General features: G+C 39.8%; 1 protein-coding gene across 3 annotated transcripts in view; it reads right to left on the bottom strand.

The window, feature by feature from the left end:
* CSMD1 (CUB and Sushi multiple domains 1) overlaps positions 1–21,014 on the bottom strand; it is a 1,092,404-nt gene that overhangs the window by 80,064 nt on the left and 991,326 nt on the right. For all 3 annotated transcript variants that reach the window (XM_039385566.1, XM_039385564.1, XM_039385565.1), the window contains exons 48-49: positions 19,756–19,902; positions 8,052–8,240 (exon numbers count right to left, since the gene is read on the bottom strand). In XM_039385566.1, coding sequence (XP_039241500.1) covers positions 8,052–8,240; positions 19,756–19,902 — 336 coding nt within the window. The remainder of the gene's footprint in view (positions 1–8,051; positions 8,241–19,755; positions 19,903–21,014) is intronic.

The following is a 21,014-nucleotide window of genomic DNA, read 5'->3' as shown; positions in this document are numbered from 1 at the left end:
TTTCAGCAAGCACAGAGGTACCCATAGTCTTGGAAATCAACATTTTAAGCAGGAAACATTGGCATAAGCTATATTTTTATCATGACTCTGTCATGGGTGTTGAGGCTTTCCAAGTACCTACAATCCAGATGAGAACTTTAAAGTAGTATCTCCAGTTTTCTTTTATAAACCTACCAAGGAGTAACTCAAATGGTGAAGAGCAGCCAGGGGTTTTTCAAGGCTCTTTAAAATTATTTTTAGAATGAATGGGAGAAATCAGGAAGAACAAAGTAAAAAGCTGAGCTCCGTAGATGAACGAGTGGGATAAAGAGGGGTATTTGCTCATGCCTGTCAGACAGACAGACACTCTTACACTTTCACTGCTACCATGTCTCAGTCTCCAGATATTTGCAGCCCAGCACTGCTGATCCATATAGACCCTGAAAACTTGCTTTCAGTTTTTTATTCTAACTGCTCTTCTTGCCAAGCTTTTCTCTTATCATCTCTTCATCCCTGAGCCTATTCTTCTTTTCCTACTCTCTCCCTGCATGGAAACCTCTCCATGAGCTAATCGGTGGCTAAGATGACATATGTGGTTGCCAGTATCATTAGTGGGGGCTATACTATCTCCTCTTAGCAGCTATTTTTTTGTTCTTAGCAGCTACTTACTGTTATACAATAGAATAGAATATATAGTAGAATTGTTATTTTCTGTCCTTATAAACATTTTTAATGTAGTATGACTCATGTTTCTCTTTTTCTTTCACAAATGAAATAAAAGCACTAACAGTAGGTTCTAATTTCCCAGATAGGAGTCAAGTTTTTTATATAGTGTTCAGGACATTATTACATGCATCCAGAGAAGACTGTAATTGAAAAATATCTTCTAACCCAATCAGATTAACTCATATTAGATGTGTTCATATTGAAATTAGATGGTATTATAAATATGCAAAAAGTAATTTCCCTTTTTGATAATATGATCAAACTTGATTTCAAACATTAATTATGACACATTCAAGGTATTAATTACAAAAGTAACCCTGCAGGACTAGATTTACAGAGATTTCAGACTTAATCAAAGATCCTATAATGAAATCCATGAGCTGGACAGAATGTGTAATTTTAACTAATTTTCAAAGGAAAAGTATGTATTTGGATAACACACACTAAATAAATTTAGAAATATACTCTCCATTTCAGAGTTTATTGAAAAATATATGCCTTATCCAGACATACAAATTGGAATAATTGTGCCAGAGTGGTAAAGTGACATATTTAAATGAGGAATCCTAAATTTACAAGAAATTTATAGTAAAGATTAAACATCCTATCTCACAAATATTTTTTTCTCCTACTGTTTACAGAAATCTACATACCCACAGACACCTATTTTGTTGAAATTGTAAATACAGCTTAAAATGTCCTAGTTAGAACAGCTGGGACCAGTTCATCACTGTATGGGTGTAACCCAAAACTGTGTGTTCTATAGCCTTCCATGCCATTTCCCAGAAACTGTTATCACTAGAGCATTTACACCCTCTGCCCAGAGCAACCTGACTCCTCAGGCTGTAAACTAGGTGTTAAGAGGCCTGTGAGATAGGAGGGTGCCTCCTGTCCTCACACCCTTTGTGGAACTCCCCGCCCTGAGGGAAGTACTGGGCATTCCTGCCTGAACTGAAGAATATATAATCTTGGAATCTTGGAACTTTTTTAACCACTCATGGGATTCAGAGGAAGACTGTAGACCACCACTCTCAGCCAGACTGCAGCTACCACTCTTCACTGGACTGCATCCACCACTTTTCAACCAGACTGCAACCACCACTCTCGACCGGACTGCAACCACCACTCTCACCAACAGGTTTTTCCCTCTCCTTTTACTTTGGACTCAGGGGGCCCAACGAACACCATTCTGTTCATGCCCCAGGGTGCTGGGTTATACATTTGGGTTTTGCGGGTTAAAACCAATTGCTTATCTGTATAATAGTAGTTATTGTATTATTTTATTAAATTGTTATTCTGACTTATACTCTCTCTTTTGAGTTGGGTTCATTTCCCCTGCCGGTTTACCTTTAAACCAGTACATTTTTGGCGCCCAACGTGACGCAGAGAGAGCAGTCAGAATCACAATTTCATTTTAAGCATTTGTCTATTTGGACTGTTGTCCAGTGTGAGGGAGAGATATCTTTGTAAGGAGGACCTCCACGTACAGCAAGGACAGTGGAACACAATGGAACAAGGTATCTGATGCTTAAGGCAATTAGCTGTACTGGAGATAATCTTTTCAGAGGACGAAAGATTCCCTAAAAGTCCAGATGGTGTACAGTGCACATCCCAGATGTGGTTAAAGTTTGCACAACTCGGGCCAGAAATGTATTCCCACTACTTAGCAATGCTGCAATGGAGGGAGGGAGAGGACAAGGTGGGTGAGTTGGTCAGTAAACTCAGGATTTATGAAGACACCGTCACCGCCCCATTACGAGCTCACGTCTCATCTGTGGAAACCAAACTGGCTGAACACGTCCGAAGCCTGGAAGAGAAGATTGAAGAGGGCCACCAGAAGCTAAGAGAGGAAATTAAGGAAGGGATCTTCCATATCTTGCCAGGACAAACAAGAGTCTCTGCTATCAGAAGCCAGTGTCCCCCAGCTAAGGAGAGAGGGTACACTCCATGTGGCAATCTATGGTTTTATCTCCATGAGCATGGAGAAGATATGAGGAAGTGGGATGGGAAACCCACCCCTTCCTTAGCAGCCCGGGTACGTGAATTGAAAAGAGGAACAAGTACCACAAAGAACTCTTCAAGGGTAAATGCTGCTCCAGTCTCTCGTGGGCAAGACTCCAGACGGTACAGGAATGATGATATGTCTGATCCTCTTGAAGGGACCTCCAGGTCATACTTACAAGAAGAGCGCAGTGAGTACCATGACCAGGACTAGGGGTGCCCTGCCTCTAGCCAGGTAGAGGAGAGGGACAATCGGGTCTATTTGGACAGTGTGGATTTGGTGGCCTGGCACATCAGAGCCACAAAGATATAAGGCCTCAGTGGACACCGGCGCACAATGTACATTAATACCATCAAGATACGTAGAAGCAGAATCCATCTCTATTTCTGGGGTGACAGGGGGATCCCAACAGCTGACTGTACTGGAAGCTGAAGTGAGCCTGACTGGGAAGGAATGGCACAGACACCCCATCGTGTATCCTTGGCATAGATTACCTGAGGAGTGGGTATTTCAAAGACCCAAAAGGACTTCGTTGGGCTTTTGGCATAGCTACTGTAGAGACAGAGGAAATTAGACAGTTGAACACCTTGCCTGGTCTCTCAGAGGACCCCTCTGCTGTGGGACTGCTGAAGGTTGAAGAACAATTGGTACCGATAGCCACAGCAACAGTGCACCGTCGGCAATACCGCACCGACCGAGACTCTGTGACCCCTATACATAAGATGATCCGTGACCTGGAGACCCAGGGGGTGGTCAGCAAGACTCGCTCACCCTTTAAGAGCCCTATATGGCCAGTGCGTAAGTCCAGCGGAGAGTGGAGGCTGACGGTGGATTACCGTGGACTCAATGAAGTCACACCACCCCTGAGTGCTGCTGTGCCGGACATGCTGGAGCTCCAGTACGAGCTGGAGTCCAAGGCAGCCAAGTGGTACGCCACCATTGACATTGCCAATGCCTTTTTCTCCATTCCTTTGGCAGTGGAGTGCAGGCCACAATTTGCTTTCAGTTGGAGGGGTGTGCAGTACACCTGGAATCGACTGCCTCAGGGGTGGAAACACAGTCCCAGCATTTGCCATGGACTGATCCAGATTGCACTGGAAAAGGGCGAGGCTCCAAAACATCTACAGTACATTGACGACATCATTGTATGGGGGAGTACAGTGGGAAAAGTCTTCAAGAAAGAAGATAATCCAGATTCTCCTAAGAGCTGGTTTTGCCATTAAACGAAGTAAGGTCAAGGGACCTGCTCAAGAAATTCAGTTCCTAGGAGTGAAGTGGCAAGATGGACGCCACCAAATTCCAACGGAGGTGATTAACAAAATAGCAGCCATGTCCCCATCAACCAGCAAGAAGGAAACACAGGCTTTCCTAGGCGCTGTGGGCTTTTGGAGGATGCATATCCCCGAGTACAGTCAGATTGTAAGCCCTCTCTACCTTGTGACAGGGAAGAAAAATGATTTCCAGTGGGGCCCTGAACAACAAGTCTTTGAACAAATTAAACAGGAGATTGACCATGCAGTAGCCCTTCAGCCAGTAAGGACAGGAGAGGACGTGAAGAAGGTGCTCTACACTGCAGCCAGGGAGAATGGCCTTTCCTGGAGCCTCTGGCAGAAGGTGCCTGGGGAGACCCGAGGATGACCGTTGGGATTTTGGATATAATTTTTAAAGTTAGAATGGCAAATTCGAAATCCTTTCTTTGCCATTGGTATAAAAATGTGAACATAAAAACTAAAAATGTGAAAGAAAACCACTTAAAAATTAGACAACTCTAAAAAAAACCCTATTTTTTTAAAAATTCTGAAGAGTTTGATCATATTTTCATCATACAGAACTCTGCTATTTGGTTGAACAATAGTGATAGTAGCAGTAACAGGTTAATACTGATATACAAGCAGTAGAAACACAAGGGATACAGTTCCATAAAATTTCTGACAGCTGAAGAATCATGATATCTTAAATTCCGGAGAAAAGTATGATATAGGGCCTCCTTAATTTTATGGCCTCAACCGCCCCAGTCTACACACAGAATACTATCTCTATCCTCACATGCTCCAAGTACCTGAGTTCCAGAGTAAGATGCCAAAATTTCAGTACCTTTTTAGAAAAGACACCTACTGGCTAGTCAGGAAAAAAAATTCCCAAAATTTGTGACAGTATTGACCAGATCAACTACAACATAGTTTAGGCAGATGGGTCTTGACTTGTTTCCTTTTGCCATTGTCTAGAGCTACCTGAGAACCTTAGCCTCCAAGATATCCTGCAGGTCTAATACATATCACATAGGAGCTTGTGCCTTTCTGGACTGGTAGATGGAGGACAGGTAAAACACCTCAGGGCACCTGAAATGACACTAGATTTCCGTGTTTAAGTAAATGAATCAAAATTTTATCTCACATACAGATGTTTAAATTTCATCTTAATCTTGAACAGAATTGCATCCTCCACTTTCCTGATCCCAAGCTGTAGGCCTATTCATCGTTCCATGTTCTTTAGTGCCAAGTGTCTGAACTTTCAGTTCCAATGCCAGCATCAGAAATGGCATCTAAAATGAATTTCCATTAAGTCCAAAAGCAGCACTTGTCCCTAAATATTCCTCATGTCCAGATCACACATAGATTCTCCCATGATTTGACCTTCAGGAAGGTCAAACAGAATCATATGCCATGTCACATCCTATATGGCATGTATATGGCACTATGCCATATCACATGATGCATATGAGATTAGAAGACGTCCTGGATTCTGGAAGCACAGATACATAGGTCCTTCTTGTGGCATACTGACAGTCTGAGCTTCTCCCTGGACTGGTAGGGGTATAGTCACATGACCCATCTCAGCATGAAAATACTGATCCAGATGAAATATTTAGTTACCAAATCATTCTGTATAAAGGAAGGGAGCTCTATTCCTTCAAGTTCTTCAATGTAGCCAAATTTTTGCGGCTTTTTGCTATTCTTGCAAATAGCACACACTCAACAGAAGTGTAAGCAGCATGCCAAATCTCAGTTGGCTTTTTTTTTTTTTCAATGCACCAAATAGAACTTCCATTTTGTAATCTTTTTAGAAATAGCTGAATCATCATTGATGGAATCTCAAACAAAATCCTTTTCTTGAAGAAGACATGAAAAGCTGCTGTTGATGTCTTACAAAGTTAAGAATAATTAAATGCAGGTTTTAATCAAAGATGTTCTTAACTATGAATGCTACTACCATTTTATCTTATAAGTAAAGCAGACTAGTAGCAGATACAAATGAAAATATGTTAGAATAAGCCATATATGATATGGATTGAATTTTCAATCTTCTTCCTCTCCCCCAGGTCCCTGATCTTATCATACAATCATAGAATGGCTTGGAAGGGTCCTTAAAAACCATCTAGTTCCAAACCCCTTGCCATGGGCAGGGACACCTTCCACTAGACCAGGTTGCTCAGAGGCCCATCTAATCTGTCCTTGAACACTTCCAGGGATGGGAAATAAACATTTGACAAATGGTAAATACTCTTAACAGATATCTGGAGCAAGCTAAAGTAGACCCTGCTTAGCTCCAGGATACTAAAAAAAAAAAAAAAAAGAAATAAAGTTACAAAATATGTCTTTAAAGCACTCATTATGAAGTGATTTTCTAAAATAATAAATAGTCAACTAATTCCTTGTAACTCTTGAATTTTTATAAAATGTTCTGTAACTGTCATGGGTGTGTGTAGTTTTCCCCTCTGGAGCTGCTGATGGATGGTTCCAGGGCAGACCTCCTGGTGCTGACCAGAAGGAGAGCCAATAGAAGTTTTAGTAACGCCTCTATGATAACATATTTAAGAAAAAACTTGTTGCACAGAAGAAATTGTAGCCAGGGGAACTTTCAACCAGGGCTCCGGGCGGTCCGGGGCACCTCCCCTGCCATGGGCCGGGGGTGGTGGTGGCTGTGGCCCAGGGCCCGGGGAAGCTGCTGGCCCAGAGCGGGTAACGGTGGCCCCTGCGAAGGAGCTGGGGCCAGAGCCCTGGCTGGGGTGCACGGCCCCATGGGGGAAGAGGCCCTGCAGCCTCCCGGGCCTGCCTCACGAGCACTCCATGGAAGCACCGTGGTTGTGATGGCCAAGGCTGGGGCCAGGGCCAAGGAGAGAGGCCCTGCAGCTCCCCCCCCGACCAGCCCAGCGAGCAGCTTGTGCTGGAGCTGATCCTGCCGGCTGAGTCGAGCCGGCCGGGCTGGAGCGGCCCCCGCTGCCTTCCTGCTACAGGTGGGGGTGGCTGGGTTGAGAGGCACGGGGAGGCACCGCGGGCTAGGCCGGGAAGGCAGGGCAGCCCTATGGCCCCCGGGCCCACCCCACAAGAGGCCCATGATGGAGCAGATGGATGCATGGGAGAAGGCAGTCACCTGTGGGAGGCCCAGGATTGGAGCAGGGCCCTTCGGGAGACTTGTGGCCTGTGGAGAGGAAAACCCACGCCAGAGCAGGTTATTCCTGAGTAGGACTTGACTCACTGCCCTGTAGGGGACCCACATCGGTACAACTCGTCCGTCAAGGACAGCATCCTATGAAAAAACATAGGGGTGTAGAGACCCCCTGCATCCCATGGAGGAATGACGTTCAGGACGGCAGATAGGGAAGACCTCCGGCCTGGAGGGGTGGACCCACATTGGAGAGGTCTATCAAGGACTGTTTTCCCATGGGAGGGATCCCACATAACATGGGAAGGACTCAGAGCTTTAGCCCCTGTAGCCCACGGTGAAGACCATGGTGGAGCAGGCTGTGCTTCTGCAGCCCATGGAAGGGTGACCCACAGGACAGCAGATCTGAAAGACCTGTTGCCCTGTGGGTGGACTCCTGTCCCTGCACTGATGCAGGAGGAGGAGGGAGAACATGGAAGGAAGGAGGGGTGGTTGGAAAGTGTTTTTAAGACTGTTTTATTCTCACTCTCAAGCCCTTATCCTGTTAGTAATAAACTTTAATATTATCCCCATGTTGAGTTTTGTTTTGCCTATGTGACTTCTCCCAGCTTTTAGTGATTTTCGTGGGTGCCTAAATTCCAGCCAGGGTCAACCCATGACAGTAATATAACAATATCATGAGCTGTGGACTGTTTGTAGATATTATAGATATGCATTTTACTAAAGAAAAAAGTTCTGAAAACATATTTTTCATTTGGTCTGTATTTGACTGCATGAATAGTTCTTAATGCTTCAACGCTGCACACATTCAATACATAAGTCAATATGCATTTGGATCAACTCACAATACCAGTGTGTCTTTCAACATACAGCAGTATTGACAATGTTGTATCCTTGTTTTGTGAAATATTCTGTGCAATGAAATTATAGAAGCATACTCAATGAGGAAGCATTATCTTACCTTGGCAGATTGGCACAGGGGAATCCCACTGATACATGCCATTCTGGTGACGCCTACATGTTGCATTATTGTGACCAATCATTCTATACCCGGGTTTGCAGTAATAGCGAACTTTACTTCCAGCGGGACCACCTGTTTTATTTACAATTCCACCATTCTTCAAGGTAGGGTTTAAGCTGCAATAAGGAGCTAAACACCAAAAAAGAGACATTATTAAAAACACATAAAATGCACTTAATGTGCTAAAATCACATTATTTATGACATGTACAACCTTTGAATACCACTGAAATTGGTACTGAAACCTTTGGAATCTTCAGTGAAGATTCAGTCTACTTATGCAGAAGCATTATGAAGCTCAAAAACATAATTTATAATCACAAACCAGTTTATGTTTTTGCACATGAGGAAGCTACAATCAAGAAACACAGATTTCAGTGAGTTTGCTCAAACTTCGTAAACAATCTACTTCACATTTGATAACTTTATAAATACAAAAATGTTCTTTGAGCTTCACAATATAAAAAAACAAACAGCTTTATTAAAAAAATCCAGTGCACTTAGACAGCTAAGCCAAAATGTAAAGATTTTGTCAAATATGTTAAAAAATTACATGATAAATAACAATACATTGATTCATCAGAGGCATTTTTTCATATTAAAATGCACTTAATTTTTTGGTACATGTTTCCTCAAAAATATTATTTGGAAATTGTATTACTTTTTACTAAAATAATGTAACTTAGTGTAACTTCTTAAAGGCTGAACTTATACTATAACTGAGGTAAGATAGAATGCATTTGTTTAAATCTAAGTTTTGAAATAAAAATAAACTATGCTAAACTTTAATTGCTACTCTACTAGTATTTTCTACAGAGAGGTTTCCATGACCAGTATAGTCCTCAAGAACTCGTTGTCGAGGACCAGGAATCAGAATGGGAATGATTTCAGAAGTGGAAAGAGATGTACAGCGACTGAGGGGACTTACAATACGGACTTTACAGTTATTTTGTATATACACATTGTATGTTTCCCCAGAATTTGTATCTCCCGGACATGCCTGGGCTTGCCCGCTTCCCTGCTTCCTTCTCTGATTGGCTAGAGAGGTTACAGAGAGGAGACAGCCACCATTTGCCCTTTCCTTCCCTGGCTCCTCCCATGTTCCTCCCCCTTTTTGCCTGTGTCCCTATCCTGATTTGTTCCCCCGTTTGTCTATCTCATGCTCCACCCCATGTTCTGGCCCTTTCCCCGCCTGAACTGATAAAAAATCCCGTACACGCCTCAATAAAGCATTCCATCTGAACCCCTACCTTGTCTCCGAACCCATTTGTGCTGTGTCACGGCCCCATCCCCCCTTGGACCGTGGCAACTTGTGACATATAAATGGAAATAATTAGACATGTGGTGAGGAAGTAAAAAAAGTACAACTTTTTTGTGTCAAAAAGTGAGTAACAAAGACCATTTTTTTAAACAAGGTTGCAATGTGTGTATGTAAGGATGGAGTATGGTTATCCAAACTGGACACAGATCAAGCAAAAGTACAATATAGTTTGACACATGTGGAGTTTAACACAAATCTGTTTGTTGCATGCCAATATTTATCACTGGATAAAAGCAATATAAAATAATTACCTTGACTTCATATTGGTGTGCAAGTCGCTGCATGTTTGCAGCAGGCATGTACCATGTCAAGCTTACAGAGGTTAATATATTTTCAGGAGAAGCATGGCAGGACAATGGCTTTCTGAAAATAAATCTGATGGAACATCCACCACTGAAATAAGCCTGTGAACATTCTTCACAGGGAAGACAGTGTTGAACTCCACCGATAACTAAATGTCAATACCAAGGACACTGAGACTGCAACTCCTGTTACAATACTAATTCCCTTCATCATACTGGAATGTGTCTTAGGTATACTGTGATGTTCATTTTATTTTCTGTAGAAAATTATTCAGTAGAAGTTGGGGTTTTATTTCACAAGTGCATAATTACAGATTTTGCTATACAGCTTTCAATATCTAGCTCTCTGGTTTTTGTTTTGGTTTGGTTTTTTTATTATTTTTAATGTATATTTTGTCACCCTAAGGTGCACCTGTGGTATCAATTACTACCTAAAGAAGGATGTTTCTCTTCACTGACAGAGATCATAGAGTTGATTATATTCCTAACCGAAATGCTTCCTTTAAATATCTAGATTTAGATGCAGTGTATCAAAGTCAATATTTCTAAGAAATGCCACCCAATATAAGCAGGAAAACTAAATCCTATATTAAGGATGCTGAAAATGCTGTCATCTGTTGAAATTCCATTATATACTTCTCAATTAAGCAGCATTATTTCTACTTGAAATATTATTTCTATATGTCCTTTCTCTTGGGGATTATTTAAAACAAAAACACTAAATCATAAAGGGAAAAATTAAAACTAGAATTAAAATTCATAAACCAGGATGGTCCAGTAAAACAATTGTCTAGGGTCATGCTCTGTGTCTCTTATAAGCACAGTGACATTCACTTGCATGCCTAACTAAATTACATTAATTATAAAATTACTCTTTAAATTTAATAGGGATTTTGACATTTAAAGAAACACAATAAACACAACTTTAATTTTCGTTACAAACTATTGAAGAAAAAATGATATTTTTATTGCAAAACAAGCAGGTTATAACCAGTAAAGTCAGCTCCAGTAACCTCTTATGCACTATTTAATTTTAAATATCCTAAGAGATCTTAAGAATAGCAGGTGAGTCATAAACACAACATACCATTCAGAAAAAAGTCCAACTTTATTTCCTCACTGCTGCAATTCTAGACAGAAAATATTTGCCTGTAATTCAGTAATACAGAATAAAAATTCTAACCATACTGTTTTTCCTTATAGTAGCTTTAATTTCTTCTTCTTTCTTTTTCCCCTAAAATCATTCGATCTGGGCTAGTAATTCTTTTATTAAACTGCAAACATTTCAGTTATACTAACAGTAAATTCTTGGCTAGACATAAAAGCATAGGGATTTTTACCCAGAACAAGATCTTTAGCATAACAGTTTGTACTTGTGTTCTGATTGTGTTTTTTTAGCTGAGGTTAGTTTCAACAATATATATATGAATTTCCAGAGAGATGATCTTTAAAATTGCATGTAATATGGGACATTCAGGCTGCCGAATGACACAGAATGATGTCAAAATACTGAAAATTTCCTTGGGAGGCACAGGAGAAATCCATCAGTCATAATCGTTGCTTATGTTGTAACAATTAACAATACCCTGAGCCTGAAAGGAATAGTTTAAGCTCTCCAGCGAACTAAGTGGTGTTCAGAAAAAATCAAGCAAAAAAACTTTTGAACTAAGAAGAAGAAATTGATACAAGAAAACAAGAGGAACACAAAACAACAATATCACTCAGAATTTACTTTAACATCATTTTGGCAATATTTAATTCCTAAAGGTTATTATTGCATATGACCCACAGAAAACTATATCCTCCCTTCCCACATATGTTGATGACTCCTGAATATCTGCTGCTTTCAACCATCTCTTCAATCTACTATTACTAATGTTTACTTCTCCTGACAACCCAAGGTGAGTGAGTGGCAGCAGCTGCATGGAGATGGAAGAAATAGGGAAGAAGAGATCTGGGAACCAAGATGTCTTGATAATGCTTTGTGGTCATCTGACACTGTGAAAGTTAAAGGCAGAGGTTCAAGTGTGAATATAAAACTCGGAGATGTGTTTGACGGGGAAGGGAGGTTATAACTGGAGAAGAGAGAGAAAGAATATTTGACACAAAGGTGCTGCTTTTAAAAGCTCAGGGGAACAATAGCCATGACAGATTACGCAATGAGATGAGAAATAGGAAGGGAGGGATTGAAGGCTAAGAGTCAGTGATGAAAAAAGATAAAGAGAAGGACTTGGTTAGCTATTAGGAGTGGCACCTAAAGGATGGATGTATCAGAGGTTGAGATTAAGTTCAGATTAAAATGTGATGCAAGTAAATATATATATGATTTAGTGAAAGAAACTGGAAAGAAAAATTTATAAAACTGGAATTGATTAGTGGGAGAGAGAGAAAGAGATCAGAGACAGAAGCAAGGAAAGACGAGGTTAACAAATTAGGGGAGACATTATAAAGAGAAAGCAAGGGAAATTAAGATGGGAAGCTAGAAGGGAAAGATTTGATGAAAGCTGGATAAAGAACAACCTTATGCTGTTTGCCAGAGAACCATTAAAAGTATACCATGATTTGTAGGGAGGGGTAGGAAAAAGGTGGAGATCAAACAAAAAGGTTGGGGAGCACAGCTAGACTGGCTTGGTAGAGGTATTATGATGAGAATGAGTTAAGGTTTGGAACAAACAAGTTAGAGTGAATGGAACTACAAGAAGCAAGGTGAATTCCTTTAAGTACAATGAATAAACAGAGAGCAGTACAGAAAAGACCCTGTAGGAGGTGTGTTTTAGGGACGCTGGATGGAGCATCCTGGGAGATGTAGTCCTGAATGTACTCCCACGCACATGGGCAGTGAGATACCCCATGGTGGTTGGTCAAGGGAATCACGTGTTACTTTGAGGTGCATATAAAAGGCAGTGTTTGCTTCCAGTAAACGGATTTGGTTGTTGAACTCCCAACTAGCCGGGTCCGTATGGGTTTATTTACTTATTATAATAATAAAGCCATGAGATCCCACATATCAGAAGGAGACTGTGCTCACAGAAGACCTACACAATTTTGTGGCTGTTTAATAGAGTCTCTGAAACCCATAATAACATGCATTTTATGATATAAATCATACATGTTCTACTAACCTCTGTTTAAAACAGTTATTTAACATAGATTAGATCCACCTTCCATTCTTATAAAAATGTATGATAATGACATTTTAAAGTTGTGGCAGTAGACTGGTAGTATGTCAGAAACCAGGAATAAGGTTACAGGCAAGCAATGCCTGTAGTCCTCATCTGTGTAAAAGCCCTACTAAAACTTAGCAAAGGCAGCATAATATTTATAGAAAAGGCTGATACTCAAAAGATTTTATTATGTCTAAGCTATAGATAGCATGAAAAGAAGAAACACATTTGAAGCAAATTATCTAAAATTTTGAAGATGAATTTATTTTACAACTGAAAAATACACTTGATACAGTGAAGGAATATTGATAAGACTCCATACAATGCATTCTCAACCTATAGTTTAGTAATTTTTAATCTGTTCTTTAAACTGAACTCCCTTTGGAGCCCAGGATGAAGCACACATAACATCTAGCGTCAGGAACTGACATAGTAACAGAAGAACCACGCACGAGACAATAAATAAATGTCTGAAAACCTGAAGTGTAAACAAATGCTTGAAGAATGTCAGACTGAAAACTACAGCCACTGTTAGCTGAGTGAAAATTCTGAGCTTATGCAAAAAGCCATACAGCGTGGTCATAAAATATTGCAGCCTTGTGTCAAGGACCACTGGGATAAAATGTTGGTTTTCTCCCAGGCAGTTGCTGAGAGGAGAGTCTACCCTGGAATGTCATGAGGCTTAGCTGAAATAGGTGTAATGACAGACGAGTGCTCTCATCTAGGAATGGCAATGTTTTACCACAAAATGTGACAAACTTCTATGACCATTCCAGAGACCTAAGTAGCTTTACAGTTATAGATTTAATTTACTTTTCCAAATGACATAGCATCCACATTCCTTTAAGGCCTCTTGGATACCAGTATATTTTGCAAGGCAACAGACATTTTCAGCTCACTTATAATCAAAATATCCATTTGCAACTTGCAACTGAATACCAGCAGGGTAATAACTACCTGGCTAAATCACATATAACTAGTCAATGGATGTGTGGACAGCAACACAGATAAACACTGATTTTGCATTTGCAGGACCACACTCTTCCTTAACAAAGCATATTCTCTTAATAGCTGGAACATTCAAACATCTGTGCTGAGGGTTTTTTTGCTGTTTGAGACACTCTGTCTAAGGGAAGTTCAGTTAAATAACTCCCAATTAAAACTTAAAATTCCTTTAAACTGGATGTCCAAAACCCCCAGGGGATTTTGTAGGTTTCAGTCTCTACAGTGAATTATATAATATTTTCTCTAAGAATTTATTTTAGCAAAGGGCCTGATTTCCCAGCAGTATCTTTGATCAATAGTAAAAAACTAATACGAAGAAGATATTTATAAGTATTCATAGAAATAATACTATGTTTGGAATTATAAATATACAAAAAACTTTCCTTCAAATCCTGTGATGCCTTTGTTTAGCTTACATGCTAAATTTTATGTTGACAGATAAAGAGTCACAGCTTAATACACTGCTTCCTTCTAACTTTCTCTTTTGGATACTTACTTGTCGTCATCATCATATTACCAGGGAATCTTAAGTCTTTATGCTGCTATTCTTTAAATATTCAATGCGCTAGAGTGTTACCATAATTTTCACTTTAGACGCTCTATAGATAAGAAATCGGACACTGGCTTAAGTAATTAGGTAAGGTCACACAAGAAAATTAAACATACCTCTTCTGATTACCAACCCATTTCCTTGATTAATGGACCATCCGTTTCCCTTTATAATGTACAGGATCAAAATGGAGAACACTACTCAACCAAGCAACAAGAAAGGATTGGGCTGTCATTCTTTTTCTTTTGCATTTTAGCTTTAAATCTAACAAATAAATAGCATGAAAACACAAGGTAAACTTGCAAAGGCCTATTCCCTTTTTAGTGATATAATTGTAAATGTCTACCCCTCCAAAAACTAAACATAAATAACCTGCTATTTATAGGACAGACTTTCTTACTGATGATTCAACATTTATAAATGATCCTGCATATTTGTCTTGATTCAAATTACTGTATAAACCTCCACTGTGACCTTCCTGCTGTATTTATTACAGCAAATCACCACGTACAAGTTTAGGAACCAGAGAAGAAAAAATTATACAGAATCTGATGAACTTCTTTGTACAGTTCCCTTGTTACTTATAACCAGCTACTGGAAAACGTAAAGACAAACCAATCAATAGCTTTTTCTTTTAAATTGAAATGGAGAGGGAGTAGGAACAGTAGTTTCTCATGTACAAAGCTTGAAAATAACATTAAATGAATGGTGAAGAATTATGCTTCTCACGAAAATATGTGAGGTTAAAAGAACATAGTTAAGGTGTGTTGGCTTGACCCTGATGCCAGGTGCCCACCAAAGCTGCTCAATTGCTCCCCTTCTCAGCTGCACAGGGGAGAGAAAAATATAATGGAAGGCTTGTGGGTTGAGATAAGGACAGGAAGAGATCACTCTCAGTTACCCTCGTGGGCAAAACAGATTCGGCTTGGTGAAATTAATTTAACTTATTACCAATCAAATCAAAGTAGAATAATGCAAAATAAAACTAAATATTAAAAGTCTTCCCCCTTGCCCACCTCCTTCCCCTGCTTTTCCCCAGGTCTTCTGGTTTATCTAGGAGAGAGTTCATTTTCTTCATAGTCACTAATATGAGGCTGTGTTTTGGATTTGTGCTAAAAATAGTGTCGATAATACAGGGATGCTATTGCTGAGCAGCACTTATGGAGTCAAGGCCTTTTCTGCTCCTCACACCACTCCACCAGTGAGGAGGCTACGGGTGCACAAGGATTTGGGAGGGGACACAGCTGGGACAGCTGACCTGAACTGACCAAAGGGACAGTCCACAATATATGATGTCATGGTCAACAATAAAAGGTGCAGGAAGAAGAAGGAAGGAGAGATGTTTGGCATTATGGTGTTTGTCTTCCCAAGTTTTAATTAAGTGTGATGGAGCCCTGCATTCCTGGAGATGGCTGAACACCTGTCAATGGGAAGTAGTGAATGAATTCCCTGTTTTGATTTGATTGCATGTGCAGCCTTTACTTTACCTATTAAACTTTATATGTTTATCTTATCCAACATGTTTTCTCATTTTTACTCTTTTGATTCTCTACCTCATCCTTCATCCTGCTGGGGGGGGGGGAGTGAGCAAGCAGCTGGGTGTGGCTTAGTGGCCTGCTGGAGTTAAAGAGCAATGTAGGGCTCAAATGGGTGTTGCAGTCAGTTCATCACACGTTGTTCCTGCCGCTCCTTTCTCCTTTGGAGGAGTATCCTTCACACTCTTTCCCTGCTCCAGCATGGTGTCCCTCCCACAGGAGACAGTCTTCTATGAACCTGTCCAGTGTGAGTCTTTCCCACAGGCTGCAGTTCCTTACGATCTGCTCTAGCACAGATCCCTTCCATACAGTGAGGTCCTTCAGGAACAGACTGCTCCAGTTCAGGTCCCCCATGGAGTCACAAGTTCTGCCAGCAAATCTGCTCCAGTGTGGGCTCATCTCTCCATGTGTCCACAGGTCCCAACAGGAGTCTTCTGCACCATGGGTTTCTCATGATGTCACAGCCCCCTTCAGGCATCCACCTGCTCTAGCATGCGGTCCTCCAGGGGCTGCAGGGGGACAGCCTGCCCTGCACCCTGGTCTTCACCACAGTCTGCAAGAGAATCTCTGCTCTGGCACTTAGATCACCTCCAGCACCTTCTTCTTTACTGGCCTTGGTGTCTGCAGAGTCCTCACTCGCACATATTCTCACTCCTTTCTTCTGGCTGCTGCTGAGGTGGTTTTTTTTCTCTTCTTAAGTACATTATTGCAGAGGCACTACCACCATGGCTGATGGGCTTGGATGTAGCCAGCAGCCAGTTTGTCTTGGAACTGGCTGGACTTGGCTCTCTTAGAACTGGCTGGACTTGGCTCTTGGAAACTTCTGACAGCTTCTCACAGAAGCCACAGTTATAGCCCCCTGCCACAAAAATCTAGCCACTCAAACCCAATATAGAGACCTATGGTGGGGTTTGTAATACATACATCTACATATATCTAGTTCTATTGGCAGGAAATTACAAAGCAGCTAAGTAACCACTTGCTTTATTTGCTTTTGAATGACTAACCAAAAGTTAAACAGAGGCAATGTCAACTTGAAAAGTAGCAAGTGAAGTACCCAACTGGTTCCCAAGTCCTTGTACCTCCACCGGGTATGCCAGGTACTGTAGTGCACTCTCATTCTTTCTACTGCTACTTAAAAAAGAAACTTCTTCTTTTCTATGCTTTTATCCTAGCTTTCCTGGGTAGGAATATGCTGCAGGGTTATAAATCATTGAGGGAGAAAAACCAAGAAGCATGTTCTTCAGGAGTCTTTCAAAGCAGTTTCAAACTTTCATCTCTTATAGAGCGGGTTTCCTAGCCTGGGCTCAGCCAGTTCCACTTTCTGCACTCACAGATCTTCCCTATTTGTAATATACTGCACAGTTTGGGTAGAAACCAGCTGCACCAGGAAGTCAAGTTCAAGCACTACAAAAGCATTAAAAAAAAAGATATTTCAGCACACAAGACCTTTTCCTTTTTTTTTTTCTTCCATTTTAGTGACTTTACCATACTATATCCCTTTCAAAGAAAAAAAAGGCATTACTTCCCTAGAGCTGCAAGAAAATCTAACTGATGCTTCCCCTCCTGGCTTCATTATGCCATACAGATACTCCATAGACTAAGAAAGAGATCATTTAATATCTAGGTGTTAGTACAGTTAGAAAATGCCTTATTTAGACTAAAATCGTGCTAGTGCCTCTATAATATGACAAAGCCCTTAAAAGAATACCCCTCCTCTGTAATGCTATGGCTTTTTTCTACTGAGATTTAGTGAAAAGCCTTAAACCACAAGATAGAAAACATACCATTAATATTAGACAAACAGCTTACACAACTAAAGTTGTACGCTAAAGAAAATATTAAACATTTTTCTGAAAGCTTCTATACTTTTGAACAGTGAATAAAATTTGTATCTACAAATGAAATCTAGTTGTGACAAAGCTACAATTTACAAAATTTTGTGCACCGGCGTAGCTGGAGAAGAGAAGGGTTATGGGAGGGCAGTAATTCATTTCAATAGGTTCTTCATTATGAGGAAGCCTGCTGGCTCAGTCACAGCTGCCACAGTATCAATAGCCTTTTTAGGATCTTGTATTTTTCCTATTTTCATGATGTTGCTCTCCCTCATTAAGATTCAAATCCAATTGTTTATGCTGCCGCTCACTGTTACTCTTCTTTCATGCTGATTATTTCCATTGAATCTCATGTAAAATGTACAGAAGTTTAGAGAAAAATGCAGGCAGTGACTGCTAGTGAAGTGGAAAAAGCTAAACTGTTGTTTGTTCCTAAAACATAGCCATAAGGACTGCATATCTGTCTCCAGCCTCACAATTTTATTTTTGCAGCTAGTGCCATAATAATTGATGAATTGAGCTTAGCAATTAGACAGACCACTTCTTCACTACTGCAAAATGTGTTTTGTGTACAAGCAAAGGTATAAAATAATTTCGCCAAATTCCTCAAAAATAAGGCTCCTTAATAATCTGATACTTACAAAACAAATCCTTCACATGAAGTCTACTCTTGTGACCCCGATATTGCTTCTTCACTTTGAATTAACAACTGAAGGCCCACTCCCTTCATTGCCACACATTTGAGGCTGTGGTTTTCTTTGTTTGCTCTTGAACACTCTCAATCCATCTATTAAGTCCTGCAATTGCTTTTTCACTATGAAAAACTAGGTGAATCTCCAGTATGCTTGAAAACAGCTTTCCTTTCCATCTCTCAGTTTCAGTCTGTCTGTAGTAATATTTCAAAGACTTCTTGCAAGCTGGAGATAATGCTTTTACTGACTCCTTTTTTTCCTGACTGCTCACAGTTCTGCTAATAGTTCTTAAATCCCCCAAACAATGATTATTATGCTCTGAGCTGAGCCCTGATCTTCTGTTTCAGCAACAAGAGAAACTTTACAGAGGTTAGGCAGGCAGTGCATGGATGGTACAGAAAAGAAGTGAGCTTTGACATGACTAAATGGGAGATACTTGGTGCTTGATGAAATGTTCTGCTAAAACATTCTTAATATTCCTTTCTCTAATTCATACTGACAATTATTAAGAACCAAAATTAACACACACAATCTTTACATTGCTAATCAAGTCCAAACACAAAAAAAGTGCAAATGTTAATGACAGCAATTGTCACCTCTCTCTCTCTCACACACTATTTACATCATGTAAATGATCCCTAAACCAAGTCTTTTAGTACCATTGTAGATGTATGGGTGGAAAGATCTTAAACAGACTGAAAACTGAGTAAGGGTCATTATGTCTAATCCAGTACTGCATTACACTTTTTCTAATTTTTTTATTAATAAGGGAAATAATTTTGACACTAGTTAGATGGACTGTTTACATATTTTCATGTCACCACAATGCCAGATTCATATACAGCCTGTTGAAGAGATGAGAGATTCCTCCCCCACCCCAGTTTTCCATTTATATGTACATGAAGAAAAACACAGTATTGAGAGTTGTGAATTGCAACTCTAGGAAATGGTAAACCTAAGAGCTATCCTTACTACTACATTTCAAAGGCCTCACATCAGGTCTGATAAGACAAGAGAGCAGGTGCAGAGAGAAGTATTAATTGGAGAAGCATTAATGTGGAGGTCTTTGGCACACTAGAAAAAAATGGAGAGATCAAGTTCTGTGCTTACCTTAAAAAACAGAATGATTAAACATCCTTAAAATGTACATTATCATAAATTATCTTCATGGTTTTAAGTGCAGCTGGTCGATAGTATTTATAGCCACAAAGTACAATTTAATGGAACACTTTAGTAGTTACCTGAGTAACGGATCTTGAATCCTTTCTTGCTGGTTGCATGATCCGTTGACCAGCGGAGATAGAGCTGATTCATTTTGCTTGTGAAGTTCAGCTGCCCAGTATGATTCCCACTTAAAGCAACCAGTAAAGGGCTTTGCCCAGAAGAACCTTCAGAGATGAAAAAAGAAACTATTGAAGTTTTAAAGTGCAATGAGTTTAAGTGAATGCGAACACAATAGGATAGGAAATAAGCTGACATTTTCAGAGAAATAATTAACAGATCTCTATTAAAACTGTCCATCTGGTTTTAGGTTTTCATTAGAGGGCACAATAAAAGATATTGGTACAAACAAATAGAAATATAAACCAATATATTTTTGTGATTTTGCCACAAACACTGAAAAAAAGAGTGGATTTTCTAAAAAAATTATTCATTTCTATCTGACACAATTACATTGAATGAAGTTGTGTTTCAACTCTTTGTCCTTTTATATCTATTATTTATTAAATTTCTTATCTAACTAGTGAGTGGTAGCAAATATATACATTCTTTTACATCATACATCTTGAATAGTTTAAATGCCACCATATTACGTGGTAAACACAGAGTTAAAAATGCTCCTTCAAATATAAGATCATCACAGTGTACAAGTGCTATGAATTTACATACTTTTCTGTGACTCAGCTCTATTAATGGGTGTGTTTATTATGGTTTCATTTTAGTGTGAAAAGATGCACAGTTATTGTAAATACAGGATGTTGAAAAAATATGTTCTGGCACTAGACTGCTATCTTCACCGCAATAAAACCATAAAAGCAGAAAAAATTATTTTTGGGGCTAATTATATAATAGAACAACATATATGCAAGAGAAAAAAAATATATGTCAATCCAGTCTCTAAACAAAAGCTTTCTAAAACATGAAATGGCATCTTTTTCCTCCATATGAGTGTTGTGTTTTCTCCAGCTGAACCGTTCCCCTTCATATGCACACTATGCTTTTGCTCCATGTTTTTTCAAGTCTATGAACCATGTTCAACCAACATTATCTTGGTCACAGTTGCTATTACAAATACAGAGCTGCTTCATTCACTTTTTTTTGCTGAGTTTGAACAGCTGCAGCCTAATCAGTTCTTATGTTACATGAAGATACAAAAATAAAACTGAATCAAATGACACCTAAAAATTGAATGCAGTTGTTGTCAACCTCCTCCTCCTCCAGTCCAGTAAAAAAAACAAACGTGTATTTTCTCACTGCGACATTTCAGGTACAAAAGGGA

The sequence above is a fragment of the Pipra filicauda genome, unplaced genomic scaffold (genome assembly GCF_003945595.2).
Source record: "Pipra filicauda isolate LSUMZ 115617 unplaced genomic scaffold, ASM394559v2 scaffold41_size5083284_pilon, whole genome shotgun sequence".
NCBI classification, from domain to species: Eukaryota; Metazoa; Chordata; class Aves; order Passeriformes; family Pipridae; genus Pipra; species Pipra filicauda.
This window is presented reverse-complemented; position numbering and strand designations above follow the sequence as displayed.